The sequence below is a fragment of the Sarcophilus harrisii genome, chromosome 2 (assembly GCF_902635505.1).
Source record: "Sarcophilus harrisii chromosome 2, mSarHar1.11, whole genome shotgun sequence".
Lineage (NCBI taxonomy): Eukaryota > Metazoa > Chordata > Mammalia > Dasyuromorphia > Dasyuridae > Sarcophilus > Sarcophilus harrisii.
The window spans coordinates 600,436,514-600,452,494 of NC_045427.1; the positions used below are offsets into that span (position 1 = coordinate 600,436,514).

Here is a 15,981-nt window from a genome sequence, read left to right on the forward strand (position 1 = left end):
AAAACAGGGCATCCAAAGGAAGTAGGTGATAGTATTTCAAGATTCTGCCTTGGTTGAAGCCTGTTGGGAATATTAGCTTTACTTGAAGCCACCACTTTTTAGGAAGCTCATTAGTAAGCAATATAATATCCAGAATGGTAAAAATAGGAAAATAAAAGCCCTAGAGACCATACCATTGGACTGTTGGCTGAAGGAACAAGGGATATTAAACCTGGAAAAGAGAAGATATACAATCAGGACAAATTAATTTTCTTGTTCAAGTATTTACATGGTATAATGTGAAAGAGGAATTAGATTGTTTGGTAGTAGAGAACAAAATAGTAATGGTAGATGTTTTTAGAGGGAATGATATAGGGGTAATATGAAGGAAAGAACATAACTTCCAAAAAGAAAAAGTAGAAATATATGTCTTGTAAAGTAGTAGCTTAATTAGAAGTCTTAAAAAAGATGAAATGGATATATACTTTTCAATTATAAAGTGTATTATCATTCAATTGTGCTTTGAACTAAATTATCTCTAAGATTTCCTTTTAAAGTTGAGATTCTATAAATCTATAATCTTCTAGTCCAACCTCTTCATTTTATAAAGTAAGAAAATGAGGGTCAAGTGGTTAATGTTACTTCTTTAATAAAACACAATAGTGGAACTCAGACTTGAACTCAAACATGACTCTCATAATATTCTTTCCATAGTATCTTTCTGTGAAAGACGATTATGAATTACATAGAGACTATGATATGGTCTGGACAAATATGACTAAAGAAGAGAGAAATTATGATATGGTGAATAGAGTACAGGGATTGAAAGTGAGAAGAGTTGTATGGACAAAGTCACTTAATGTCTCAATGCCTCACTTTTACCATGAAGAAACAAATTGAACTCAATGACTTCTAAGATCCCTTCAAGTCTCTGGATCTCCGATTTCTGATCATATCAATTTGGGTCTATATAATTTCCTTCACAGAACACCTTGGAAGTTTAGCCATAGAAGATGCTCTCTTCATATCCCTCATTTTCAATAAATTGTCAATTAAAATCGTCTCCTAAAGTCCTACTCTCATGCTCCAAGAAATGTAGAGATAATACTGAATTAAATACAATAGAAATCAACTCCCCAAACCCCACTAATCCATAAGCCTTAATGTATATTAGTAGTGGTTATCTTTAAATATAGCTATCTGTTGACAGATGGTATGTTTATTTGAAGGATTACAGGATTTAAACCTGTTTTCTTGTGACCTTAAGTCAAGAACTTTACACATTATGCTATATCAAATTGGGACAAATAAATCATCACATTGGCCATACAGTGTTGTATTTTTTGTCCCACCCCCAATTTCCTACTAATTTCCAGAAGATTCATTTCTTCCAAGGCTGAAGGAAATAACCTACATGAATGAAATAGAAGATTCTGCAAGTCATCATGTAGAAATGGTATTCGTCTTATGTGCTTCCCCTTTTGTGGGGAATAGCACTTTTGGTGTGAAGGCTTGCTGAGCTCTTTTCAGCATGCTCATCCATCTTTAGACTCCAACTGGTCACCTAACTCTAACCTATAACTCCAAGAAGCTATAGCATGCATAGAAGTCACACTCCAGTAAAAACCATCTTAGCAGATGGATCAAGGGGGCTCTGATGAGTTAGAGGAAGTCTGCCTCAAGCATGTGAAGATTTCCCTCTGATGGGGTGAATGGATAAGAACAATATGTTCCACTGGTCATAAAGGCAATTGAAGCTAACTTGTCACACTTTAAAATCACCAAAGCCATCTATTGCATCCCAGATCATCACCAATATCCTGACTAATGTCTTCTCACAAGACTTTAGTAATTCTAAAGAGAGAGAGAGGCTTATGACTTTATTAAACTCTACCTCACTTAAATCCAATTCACTTGCAAGTCAAGATTTAATTCATTTTTTTAACCATTAAAGCTTTTTATTTTCAAAACATACACATAAATAATTTTCAACAGTCACCCTTGAAAAGCCTTGTATTCCAAAATTTTTCTCTCTTTTACCCCTACCTTCTTTCCTAGACAGTAAGTAATCCAATACATGTTAAATATGCACAATTCTTCTACACATATTTCCACAATTATCATGCTGCACAAGAAAAATCAGATAAAAATGAAAAAAAAAAAAGAGAAAGAAAACAAAATACAAGAAAATAACAAAAAGAGTAAAAATACTATGTTGTGACCCACATTCAGTCTCCACAATTCTCCCTTTTGGTGCAGATGGTTCTCTTCATCACAATACCATTAGAACTGGCCTGAATCATGTCATTGTTGAAAACAGACACGTCTGTTAGAATTGATCATTGGATAATTCAAGATTTTATAATTCAATATTTTATTCTATTGTCATTGGTCCTCTTCAAAAATGAAGAAGACAATAGCTTCTATTTGTGTAGTGTCTTATACCATAGGTATTAAATATACTGCCAATGATTACATTGCTACTGCATTCTCTGAATACTCCAGTCTAAGCCAGATTGAAATATGATTGTGAAATACTTAACAAATTAGATAAAAAACAAAATAGAACACAGGTGATGCTAATACATGGTTTTATAAATCAACATGTGGCCCATGGAGCTCCTTACTTCCATTTTAATGGCCCCTGCTTCTTTCTGAATTTTATACCACTATTTTAAAACACACACACACATACACACACGCACACACACACTCCATAACTTCTTTATAACTATTGCTGAAATTGAATGTTTTCTTTTTCTTTCTAGGAATTACCATGAATATTAGGGAAATAATAAAATGCATTTCAATATGTTCCACAATGATTCTATTGGTGGACCCTTGAACATAGAATGGACATACTTGAACAGATCTACTTGGCTATCTTTATGCATTTTAAAAATCCCTCTGACTGCACAATTCCCCTCATTTGTGATTCATCTCCTGAATGTGGTGTGCAGGCTTTGCAGCTTACCAAATAGGGAGGGACTCAGAAAATTAAACTGTTTATTAAGTAAAGTTGTCCATAGGGAAATCATCATGAAAACCTGATCAACTGAAGGTACTCAGTGGAAAGTTAAAACAGTCTCTTGTATCAAGTAGAGACAATGTCGTTTGAAATAGGGATAGAGGGGCACAAAGAATGTACTTGAACACTGAATTTTAATTAATTTTTTACATGTATGCTCCTGCTTTATTATAAAATCTGTTCAAAGAAAGTATGGATTAGCGTTAAGGAGGTGCAATTAAGGTAAAAGTGATTCACAGACTCGTGATAGCTTTTGGAAATGAGAACACTAAAATTATGCTCAAGATACTGAAATTAAAACATTTCAAAAGCAGGAATATTTCTATTCAATCACTATTTCTATTGATGCATTTCTATATACTGCATTGTACCATATAACATGGATGTAAAAAACACAATAGCAAGGTAAAGACTTTTTTAAAAAATCTACAATGAAAAGTATCATATTTAGTGCACTCAGTGAAATGAGGGGGAAGTTAGGTGGCACAAATAGAGGATCAGGCCTGGAGTCAGGAAGACACTGCCTCACTATACAATCGTGTACAAGTCCCTTAACCCTCTTTGCCTCAGTTTTCTCATCTTCAAAATGAGCTGGGGAAGGAAATGGAATGCCACTCCAGAATGTTAGCAAACAAAAACAAACAAACAAAAAAACCGTAAGTGGGTCACAAATAATCTGATGTGACTAAAATGACTGGACAGCAACAATCCTCATGGAAGTATCTTTTTTGATAGATTCCATATAGTTTACACTAGGTTACAGATACTCGGAACTGGAAGGAATCTTGGAATCCATCTAGTTCAAACCATTTCTATGCAGCAATCATCTCTAGAATATTTCTGAAAATTTGGCATTCTCATTTTATCTAATGATCTCTTTTGAAGGATAATCCATTATCATTCAAGATAAATCAATTTTCTTGTATAGCTAAAAAGAAACTTTCTTTTCCTTATATAAAATCCAAATCTATCTTTTCACAGACTCTTAGTTTTTCGTTCTAGAGACCAAACTCTTCTGATGATTAAATAATTAAGTTTAATAAACATTTACTATATCTTTGTTAAAAACTGAGTACAAGTAGGGACTAAGATAATATATGAAGTTTGGTTAAGATGTTGTGCCATGTGCACAAGAAATCATCAGTAAGTATATTTTTTCAGAAAAAATGCATAAAATAGGGATAATAATTAGTCTAAATGTGTCACTGACATTGAATTCAGGTGACCTCTCTTGGAGAACCCTTCCTTATACACTTAGCTGTTAGAAATCACTCAAAATCATCATGTACATGTATACCCATTTATATAAAACAATAGGATAAAAGTTTCAGAATTGAAATATATGAATTTATCTCATCACATCATACATGAGTGGATATCTTAATAATTATTACTGTTATAGTTTATGGTTATAGAGTAGGGGGTAAAGTTCTGTATTGAATTAGGGAAATTCTTGTTTCAAATCATGTCTCAGACATCTATGTGACCTTGGAGAAATGGCTCTCCCATCTTTGATTTTCTCATCTGCCAAATAGTCATAATAATATCTGTTCCATAAGTTTGGCATGAAGATTGAATTTAAATATATTTATACATGTAAATATGTATAAATATAAATATATATAATATACATAAGGCATTTCACAATTATTAAGTGCTAAATAAATTCTAGTTATTTTCTGTTAAAATAAGATTTCCTATTGTTCTATATGTCATATGCAAATAAAAGAATAATAGTAAACTTCTAAATCATGTAAATCTCTTGAGGATCTTTCAGTGCTTTTAGAGCTAAAAATATAATAGTTCAATTCTCAGGTAGTAATGATAGTCCTTAATAATAATAGTCCTTAGGGAAGCAAAGTTAAAGACTCCCACTACTATTCTCCATTAGATTTCACTTTCATTCAAATTGTACTTTTTATTACTTCTTGAACAGATTCTCCCTAGGATTAATTATATGTTTGCATAAATACTGTACTTCTCTTCCACATGTATCCTAAAAACAGATGTTCAAGAATAATCAAACTACAGGGAACATATCTAGAAAAGATTTTAAAGAAAGCAATCATAGTTGAGAATAAATATCCCAGTCTTCAATTCACTTTGTTAGTAAGAACAGGATATGTCCAGGTGACATGTCTTAGAAAGACAGTCTTTACAATAAAAAAAAAAAAAAAATCCTTTGTATAACAAATGTATTGAGGATATATTTATTATTAACTATTCAAAGTAAGTTGGAAATACAAAATCTTAAAGCTGAACAAGACCTCAGCAGTCCTACTCAGACCAATATATGAAAGGAATTCTCAATGCAATATATTTTCACTGACAAGTATGTATCTAATCTCTTTTTGCAGGTTACTTCTTAAAGTCTCATGAAAAACACCCTATAGCCCAGGGCTACTGAATCCACTTTGAAAGACTGCAGTTAAGACCCTGCCACTTTATATCAAGTCTAAAAGTAAAATATTCTTGAATTTAAATTTGTGGTGAAGGCAGCACTTAAAAATATGTCACCCATGTTGGACTATTATAACAATCAAATGTTTGCCCAGTAGACTCTGAAATAATCTATGTATAAACATTTTTAGGCATGAGAAAGTCATTAATTCTTAATATAGTCTTTTCCATTTCAGGCAACCCTGTTTTTCCTTCTCTACAAAAATGAGTTTTCTTCTTAATACATTTGTCTCATATTAGAGGACACTAACAAGTAAAGAAATTAGCCGTGATTTCTATAGGAAGTGATACTTTGAAAGAGTACTAAATTATAAAAGGAAAAAATGAGGACAAAGTGCATTGCAGGGGGGAAAAAGTTAAAGGCACAGAAATAGAACATAGACTATTAAGTTTGAATAATATCAAAACAGGTTAAATTGTCTATAGCATGAAATAAAAAGAAATAAAATGAAATATCTTTAAGAATGTAAAATGGGAACCAGCTTGTGTAGAGCCTTAAAATTCCAGGGTTAGTTTTTCTTTTGTTTTTATTTATTTAATAATAATAGCTTTTTATTTTTAAAATACTACAAAAATAATTTTCAACATTCACCCCTGTAAAACCTTGTGTTCCAAATTTTTCTCTTTCCCACTCCACATTCCCCTCCTCTAGACACCAAGCAATCCAGTATAGTCATGGTTTTTATTTTTTAATTGAAGGAAATAAAATCATATATGCATTTTGAGAGGAAGATAATATGATCAGGATCACATTAATGATATTTATTTGGAATCTCTGGAGATCTCAGGAGTGGATGATCTAGAAAGAATAGAGAGAATAAGTAAAAACAATGCTTCCAATAATAAAGCAATTCAAAGTTAATGAGGCTTTATTGGAATTTGGATTTAGGATAGTTGTGTTAGAGAAGGAAAGAACTGGAAAGAAAGGTATCAATTAAAAGGCAAAGGTAGTATTGCAGGTCAGAAGAAATATAGGGTTAAAGCTAGGCTAGAGGCTTTTTGGATCAAGCACATAAGATAAATGTGAATTATGTAGTGGATGGATAAACAATAGAACTTGGCAACTTATGCTATATGGAGTGTGAAATGGAAGAGTAAGGAATTTATACAATGTTGTAAGCTTGAATGACCAGCAATGATGGTGGGTTCCACAATAAAGTTGTATATATTTAAGGAAAAACAAAACACAATTTCTTTTTTACATGATGGGTTTGAGCTGAGATAATATAGATAGATAGAAATAAAAGCAGTTGATGAATTAGGAGCGGAATCCAGAGAAAGATTCAATAGGGCTGTATTCACAGACTTGAGTTATTTTTATAGAGGTAATATTTGAATTCTTCTGGAAATGTGATTATTAAGGGAGTGTAACAATATGAGAGCTAAAGGACCTGGGGAAAAAACAAACAAACAAACAAACAAAATCTTGAGAGAAGCATATCCAATGGAGGATGGTTTTCCATCAAAAGAAAGTGAGAAAAAGTAGTCAAATAGCAAGAATGTAATCAGCAGGTTATAGTGTCATAGAAATGAAAGAAGGAATCATCCAGAATGAAGCTGACAAGATCAAATGTAGCAGAGAGGGGACAGCTAGATGGTAGCCTGGACAGAGCATCAACCCTGGAGTCAGGAGAACCTGAGTTCAAATTCCACCTTAAATACTTAACCCCATTTTTTTTCCAGTCACTTAGCTCCAATTGCCTTGCAAAAACAAAACCTAACAAAACAAACAAAAAAACCCCACAGGGTAGTAGAAAAGTCAAGTAGAATCAAAGCTCAGAGAAAGTAATTAGATTGATTGAGTAAATAAGAGGTCCCTGGAACTTTGGAGAGAGCAATTTTAAAAGATTGTTAGTTGGAAGCCAGATTGTGAAAAACTAAGATGTGAGTGTCAGGGAAGAAAGTGTAGGCAATAGGTGTAGATACCAATCTAGAAATTTGCCAATGAAATGGAAAAGAGATGTGAATGACATGGGTTGATAACTTGAAGGCATGATAGGATTAAATGAAAGTCTTTTAAGGATGGAAGAGATCTGGTCACTATTGAAAATAGTAAGGAAGGAAGAAGCAGACACTGACAATGACACCGAGATGGAATGCTTGATATATAAGTTAGAGAGACACACCTCCAAGGAGAAAATATGAAATTCCTATGTAAATGACAATCCTTTAAATATATGAATATAATAATGGTACCTTACTACTTTTCTCCTCTTCTTTAGACTATTCTTTATTACTTTCTTTAATCACTACTAATATATGATTTTGCAACACTGGATGTTTTACTTGATCATTCTCTCTTCTGGGGTATCCATAACTAAACACAGTGATCCAAAATCATTATGCTCAGAAGAAAACCAAGAAGGATTTCTTAACTCTGGACACTATATTTCTAAGAAAAAAAAATTAGATCATGATTAATTTTCAGAAAGCTGTATAATACTCTTATATTGGTCTTGTTTTCTAAAATGTCTTAGAATTTATGCTATTTTGCTAGGTTTGTCTCATTTTCTACTTATATTATTAATATAGGAAAATATAGAAAAGTGCTATTCACATCAAAATGTTTAGAGCAGCACTTTTTCTAGTGCCAATGAATTGGGACAATGTAGATGGTATCAATTGGGAAATGCTTAAATTTTTGTAAATGAGAGAAATAGAATCATATCATAAGAAATAATAAGCATTAATAATTCATAGAAACATGAGAAAAATTGCATAAAATGAATCAAAGTCAACTAAACAGGCCCACGAAAATAAAATATAAACAAATTCACCAATATAAATGGAAAAAAAACCCAGCAAACCACAGAACTGAATGATGTTTCATTATCATGAAAATTTTATCTCTGAAGAAAAGAGAAGAAAATGTACTCCTCTCTATATTTTTTGCAAAGGTGGTTAACTGTGAATGTGAAATATTGTATATATTATAAAACGAATTTTACTTTTAGCTAAATTGGTATTTTCCTATTTTCAAAAATTCTTTGTACAAAGAATGGCTTCCTGAGAAAGGAATGGATAAAGGTATATTTGGAAAAGATGGAAGGATAAAGACTAACCATGTATTTCACTTAAAGAATCTTAAAAGCAGAATGTTATATTTATACTGTAAGATGTGATCAAATTAGATTTAGGCCATTGTTCCAACTTAAAGAGAGACCTTTTGGACTGATTTTATCAATCAATATGCTAATTAAGCTATAAATTTGTATTATTCACAAAATTTAATGAGCATATTTTAGGATCATGAGATTTAGATATGGAAAGAATTTTAAAGGTCATCTGGTTCAGACTTATCAGTTTGTGAATGAAGACACTAAATTTTAAAAAAAATTATCTTATGCTACTAAAGAACAAGGCTGGGATTTGGCCCAAACTTCTTCAACTCTTAGCACAGCTCCCTATCTATCATAACATGCAGTCTTCTCTAATAATTTCTCTCTGTAATTAAAAATAAAAATAAAAATGAGACCAAAACTTATTGGCCACCATAATAAACTTCTTTTTAGACTGGTATCTATTTATTGAACTTTGAGTATCATGTTTTTTCAAGTAATTAAGAATTCACCTTAAGTCTGTTATATTATAGTCTTATTTTCTCCATTTTGATTACAAGGATATCATGGGTATCTTTTATCTAATGTCTTAAAATTTTGAATATACTCCATCATAACATTTAGGACATTAATATTTAGAAACCACATTCAGTTAATGATGGGGTCATTTTGTTCATCAATAAACCTAAGATAACTTAACCATTACTTCCTTGTTTATAAAAAATGTCTTAGTAAATAGTACTTTAATCATGTGGGGAAAATAATGATTGAAAATCAGGTGTTTAATAAACCATGATAAACTGTTGGTGGGTATAGCTAGCAAGCTCACTAGTCTTTGGATTCTGAAATTTATCCTTTATTTCCTTTAAAGTTTGAAATTTTCCATCTTCAGTTGTCTAGTACCTTTTCCCTTTTTTGAGGTTCCTTGAAGACTGTGAACAACAATTCTGTGATCACTCCTACAAATCCTTCATTGACTAAGTATATAATTGATTTTTGGCTAGATGAGTTAAATTCTATTCAAGGAACAAGGTGCTCTCTTACTATTTCCTGTTCTCTTGGGTTTTAATCCCTCATTTGTTCAACTATTTCCAGTTTGAAGATCACATTTCCCCTTCTGTCTCAAAGCAGAGGTGCTATTTTTGCATTGTTCTTTTTTCCAAATGTGTTTTTTTTTTTTTGTCCTCATAATCCTACTCAAAATCATAGTTACAGCACATATGCAAATCCTTATTCCCTCTTGGTTATACATTTTCTTGTGTTTTCATTTTTTTTCTTTTTCTTTGCATATATTCTTTTAAAATCTAATCATCATCTTAGCATTAACAAAGTCACAAAATAAGAAACAGTACATCCAGAAAAAAATTATAAACAAAAACATTGTTCCTAATCACAATGCATATTTCTGATAAAAGTACTTGGGGTTTCAATGATTAACTTAAGAATATTTAACTAGTACTTAATAGAAACACTTTAAGGATCTTTATCGTGGTCTTAAATTCACCATAAAACATTCCAGAATGATTCTCTTACATAGGATTAGTGAACTGAGAAATATGTTAGAAGAGAGTAAACAATCCATTTCATTGGTATCACAGTACTGCAAGGTTAATATTCATTTTTAGAAAATGAAACTATTTTGACAAGCTACACTGATTGAGAATAAAGGGAAGTTTCATTATAACTTGAAAAATTTTCACGGCAAGGGCAATCAGTAGACCTTCTATTATGAACATCATTGACTTGTGAATACAGCTATATCAAATTACTTAAATTATATTTGAGTTGCGACAAATATCATCAACTGAATGATTCAATGTTTACCTTGGAAAGTCTGTGATGAACTTGAAATACCTCTTAAGATTTTTTTATCCTTTTATTATCCTGTGTTTTATTACAGGCATTATACTACATTATCTTTAGAGCCAAAATCTTTGTTAGATTGTTTCAGAATCATTTTCTTGGAAGCCATAGAACAGAGGCAAAAATGTAATTGCTTTCTATTTGATTTCATTTGATTTCAATAATAAATACTAAGTCATTCTCTCTTAAGACTTTGGAAGAACTATTTAGAAAATGAAGACAATTCATTTACAAAACTTAATATATCTTCCAGAATGATTGCTGGCTTAATTAATAAATAGGATCATGTATCTTATTTTTCTTTCCTTAAGGAGTTCCAAGTTGTCAACGATTGTTTAGATTTCTCTCCTGGACATACTATTTGATAATCAATATCTGGTGAACCTCCAAGACATCCATTCAAAAATCATCTTAATTAACCTAATCTGGAGATAACTTATCAGCAGTCACTAGTTTTTGAATTCTGACCAATTCAGATCAGCTTTCCTTAGTCTTTTCTGCCATCCAAAGAGGTGTCATGTTATTTCCGATCATTTAGTAACTCCAGAGCATAGCATGTGTCTCTTTTGCAAAGTCTATTCCTTGGGGTGAGGGTTAATGCACACATAAAACATCATCAGGTAAGGAAACAATCCTAGATACGGTAGAAGGGGAATTCTTTTGGGTTTAAGGATCTTCTTGGCATATTAATAATAGCATACTATTATGCAATATATATTTGCAAATAGCACAAAATATGGGAGAGGAGGTAAGGCAAGTGGAATGTGTTTGTGCATAACAGCAGCCATATCATGATATTTCCTTAATGATGATTAAATTGTAACTCAACTTTTCTAATTATGGGGTAGTGACTAATCAGAAAAATAGGAAGAATTTAAGTAAGTACTGTAAGTTGAGAAGCTTCCATGTTATTGACTATTAAAGTCTTTACTTAAAACATTTCAATCACAATTACTAGAACCACTACCAACTGGCAGGTGGGGCTACAGATAGATATGCACAAAGCTCCACAAATTCTCTCCCTTTTGCTCTTAAATGGTAGGGTACCTTTCCTGTAGAACTATTCAAATTAAACTGTTATTCTCCTTTACATTGAATCTTCCCCAGACTTTATATTCAAATGATTCCATATGAACTTGAAAGAATTCATGAAAACCCCAGTTCTCGCAACATTCTGACATACAGCTTTCCTATCAACTCAATCATAACATCACTTCTCTCAAAGTGATTGACTCAGATTGACTCTATTCCCACTCTTTATCTTTTTTTTTTTTTTGAAAGGAGGTAGTTTTAAATTTCAAAAAAAACCCAGTAGATTTGGGAAAATGTGTCACAGATTCCCTAAGTCATTAAGTCAAACCTAAGAATAATCCCTATCCTATCCAATGACTAGAAAAAACATTTGTCATCATAACTGATGCAATATTGACTGAACTTCAGTAATAAAATCAAGACATATTTTAAACTTGAAATTTTTCCCAGTTACTATTTTTTCTATTCAAATGCCTATCAATTGGTTAAATTACACTGGCCATTTCTAGTTTTGAACACATCGAAGAATGTTTCTCAGGTGTCCAACATGTCTAAATAAAATAAGAAAAGTAACTATGCATAGAAACCCCTGTTCTTCAGAATTATTTTTACTTATAAAACTTTAATAGATTTCCTATCATTCCTTATTTTTTTCCTCTGCTTCTTTGATTGAATTATTTCTATTAGTGAAATCCCAAGTTTATTTTGTGCTTCCAAAATACATGAAGTCAATATGGAAACAAGTTACTTTGACAAGAACAAATTGAAAACTAACAAAAAGATCTGAATAGGATGGAAATTATTTAATTAGAAAGTGTTGAATTGAAAACTCTTGCTGATCAATCTAATAATAGTAAATGATGATAGCTTCTATCTAACTGGAGCTGGGCCACTATACATCATGCTTAATGGGAAGACTAGGACTACAGGAGTAAGTGGTCCTCAACTAGGTATTAAATAAGCATAAAACAATCTAGCTACTTGTTTTTGTAATATTGTTTTTCTTTTCAAAAAGAAAATAGAGATTTCTTCCTTTAATTATAATAAAGTTCAAGTCAAGGTGGGGAAAGTCAGATTATAGTTAAAAGAGCTTGTTCTTCCCTACATATAATAAATACACATAGCACAGTCAGTCTATTTGTTCTCACTTTTATAAATTTCTTAGTCCTAGGAATGTTGACTATTTGAGATTTGATATATAAAAAGGCAAAGATGTTGGACATATGCACTTTTTACCATTTTTTAAAAAGAGAGATATGAAATGTAAGAATCCATACAAATTTCTTATATAAACATAAACATAAAGGGTATGTAGGATCACATGATTATTAAGTAACACATATGAGGTCAGAATCTAGGAATCCTGGTCTTTGGGCTTCTTTTATAGTCTTCTTCCACTTTATTACTTTAAATTTCCAGTTTCTTTAAGTTTCAATTCTACCTGTGTGTGAGTCTCTGTCTCTGGATGGATTTCTGACTTTGTTTCTTGGTATATCTGTCTATCATTCTTCTTTATCTCTCACTTTTTTTTTTTAATCTCTTTTTATGTTTGTCTCTTTCATATGTCTTCTGTGTCCTTGTCTCTTATTATATCCTTTTACAGATGAAGAAAATAAAATAGATATTGAGTAACTTTCCCAGGGTCATAAAATTAGTAAATATCTGAATCTGGATTTGAATTCAGGTCTTCCTGAATCTAGTTCCAGCACTCTATCCATTGTGCTTCTATCTATCTAATTGATAGTTTTTAATCTAATATAAAGTGATAAGAGGGACAGTTATCAATGATTCAACTGATAGAGATTTGATCTTAAAACTGGGGTAATCTGGATTTAAATTCAACCCCTCATACACAGTGGCTATGTGAACCTAGGCAAGGCTCTTAATCTCCCAGAAAACTCTTCAAAAGTTTAAATTACAAAGCAGCTACCAACTTGCTTTAATAGGGTTTTCTCACTGGTATTTCCTTCTATCAATGAGTTACTGAGAGGTATTGAATGAAAAATAACACACTATGAGAAAAGATAGATAGACAGATAAATAAAGAGAGAGAGAGAGAAACAAGATTGTAATCTTGTTTTAAAGACAGCACCAGCCTTCCCAAAAATATAAATTAAAATCTCCTAGTCAAATGTTTTTTCAAAGATGCCTATGATATTGTAAACAGTTCTTTATAATAGGTATAAGACATTTATCATCAGATGCAAAGCATCCATTAATATTTCATGATTAAAAAAACATCCTTTGGAATTTATGTATTGATTTAAGAGGCCTTTTAAATGAATCGAATTAAACATTAAATGAATCCAATAGCACACTCAGAAATAGAGATGTTTCATCCATTATGAACCTCTCATTTTTCTGATGAAGGAGTTAATTAAATGTTAAGTGACTTGGCTAAGATCACACTGAAAATTGAGGTGGAGCTGCAACTCTCCACTAAAGTAGCAGTCCCAAAGCTAGGTAAAAACAATCAGGTAAATTTAAAAGCCATGCTAAAAACACTATTAGAACTATCCCACATTGTGGGCTTAAACAACTGTCCCAATCTTGCCCAAAGTTTCCATTTCATCCAAGCTGAAAGGTATCTTCAACACTTCAGTATTCTGGGGTTGATTTAATCAAGTAATGAGCGAGAGGCAGGAGAACTATACATTTTACTAATAGCTCTAGTGAAAGGGGAAAAAAAATCAACCCAATTTTCCATCCTCCATGATTCAGAATAATTAATTTAATAACTGTGTCATATGAGAAAAACAAAGGGAAGGAAAGAGCTATGGATATGAATGATCATTGAAGCATATAAAATTCAAGGAAAAAAAAACAAATTACAAGTGTAGTACTGGGAATAAAAACTCAGTAGGATATGTTTCTGATGCTAATTTGATTTCCTACAACGGTGTGCTGGGCCATGAAACTGCAGCACATATAAGAGCATTATTTATCTACATCTGTTTGGACCTTGTTTATTGGCAGTTGGAGTGTAATCTTGTGTCTCTGAAGGCCTCATAAACAGCCACCTTCCACAACCCCACCATTGTCTTTGGACCCTGCAGCTCAGTCATTGGCCTGCCACAGGGCTCTGTTGATTTATTTGAAATGTTATTCTTAGTACAATGTATTTCACAAGCATGGATATTTTCCTTTTACTTTAAAAACAGATAAATTATAACAGAATTAATGAACTGAGACAAAAGCATAAGACCTCCTAGCAGCTCTAGAACATATCTATTTTTTTGTCGGAGATGATACAGCAGAGCTGAAGCTAGTGTTGCTGTTTGAACTGGTCGTCTGATGCTGTATAATTATATCTTTTGTCTTTCTTCAAAAGGCTGACTTAATTATGAGTAAATATTTCTGAATGCCAGGGAATAAATAAGAACTTTATCCTTCAACATGTCTGAGTCTTATAATGAATAACACTAAATATATAAGTAACATTTAAATACACATTATAGATATTATAAAAATAACACCTTTTTAAGTTGATTTGATAGTTTTTTTTTTTCTGAGTGCAACACACTTATCATTTAACTTCTGATATATAGTTCATGAGAAATTGAGACACTTTGGCCTCCAATATTTACAATTCCAATTCATCCATTATGATGGCTTTGGATTTTGTCTCCTGTTGTGCTTATTCCATTTTCCCCCAGTTCTGCACAGACTAAGCAGAAAAAAAAAAAATAGTGTGGGTTGGTGAATGACTCTCCCTTACCGGCAGTGTTTGTGTGACCCCGTCAAGGTTTCAATCACAAAGCATTCTCCTTCATTCAGACAATATGCAAGATCCTTGTCTTTGCACGGCTTAAAGTGCTCCGATCTTTCAGTGGAATATGTAGTTGTATCTGTCAACGAAAATACACAGGGGAAGGAAATATACAGTCAGTATCTCATCAAAATCCAAACCCCCTTTGCCAGACAGGTCCCATAAGCAATCATAGAATTATGTGTTCTGACAGGTTTTCTTATAGAAAAAGAAGCATGATATTCTATGGGATAACATGGACAGAAAGGACAGTGTGCTGTCTCTGTTCTGTTCATATGGGACCAGTTATGTGGAATGTAGTCACTTTATCAAACTGCCATATTTCTAAATTAAATTTTAATCATTAGGTTTACCCTCAAGTATCTCTAGTTTAGAAAACATTAACAGTAAAAATTGAATTATATTGCAGTAAGGTTTTCTGAATCTGTTTTCATTAATTTAAATTTTAACAAATATGGCACATAGAAAATGGATACCTCCCTCTCTGTTTTTTATTGCCACTACAAGTTATAAAACATCTGATCAATGGATATTTGTGACTATTCTGTGGCAATCAATGTAGGTTTCTGTTTTTTTAGTTACAGCTCTAATTGGCTAATAGCAGAGCCAATTATTCCTTCAGTGTTTCTCCCTTTATTGCATAATTAAAATGCAAATGATACAAATTCTGACACAGACTTTTATATGTAAAGAATGTTGGATCTACCTATTTAACAGAATCAAATAATTGCTATTTCTTAGATTTCTCTTTGGAATATAGGGTGAAATGTTCATTTTTTCTAATCCCAGTA

The 15,981-nt window shown here is 32.0% G+C and overlaps 1 protein-coding gene across 2 annotated transcripts in view; it reads right to left on the minus strand.

The window, feature by feature from the left end:
- NRG3 (neuregulin 3) overlaps positions 1 to 15,981 on the minus strand; it is a 788,738-nt gene that overhangs the window by 350,280 nt on the left and 422,477 nt on the right. The window contains exon 2 of one of the 2 annotated variants that reach the window (XM_031949463.1): positions 15,140 to 15,269. In XM_031949463.1, the coding sequence (XP_031805323.1) occupies positions 15,140 to 15,269 (130 nt within the window). Of the gene's footprint in view, positions 1 to 9,671; positions 15,270 to 15,981 lie in introns of those variants that run through there. The other variant, XM_031949464.1, reaches the window with a different exon arrangement.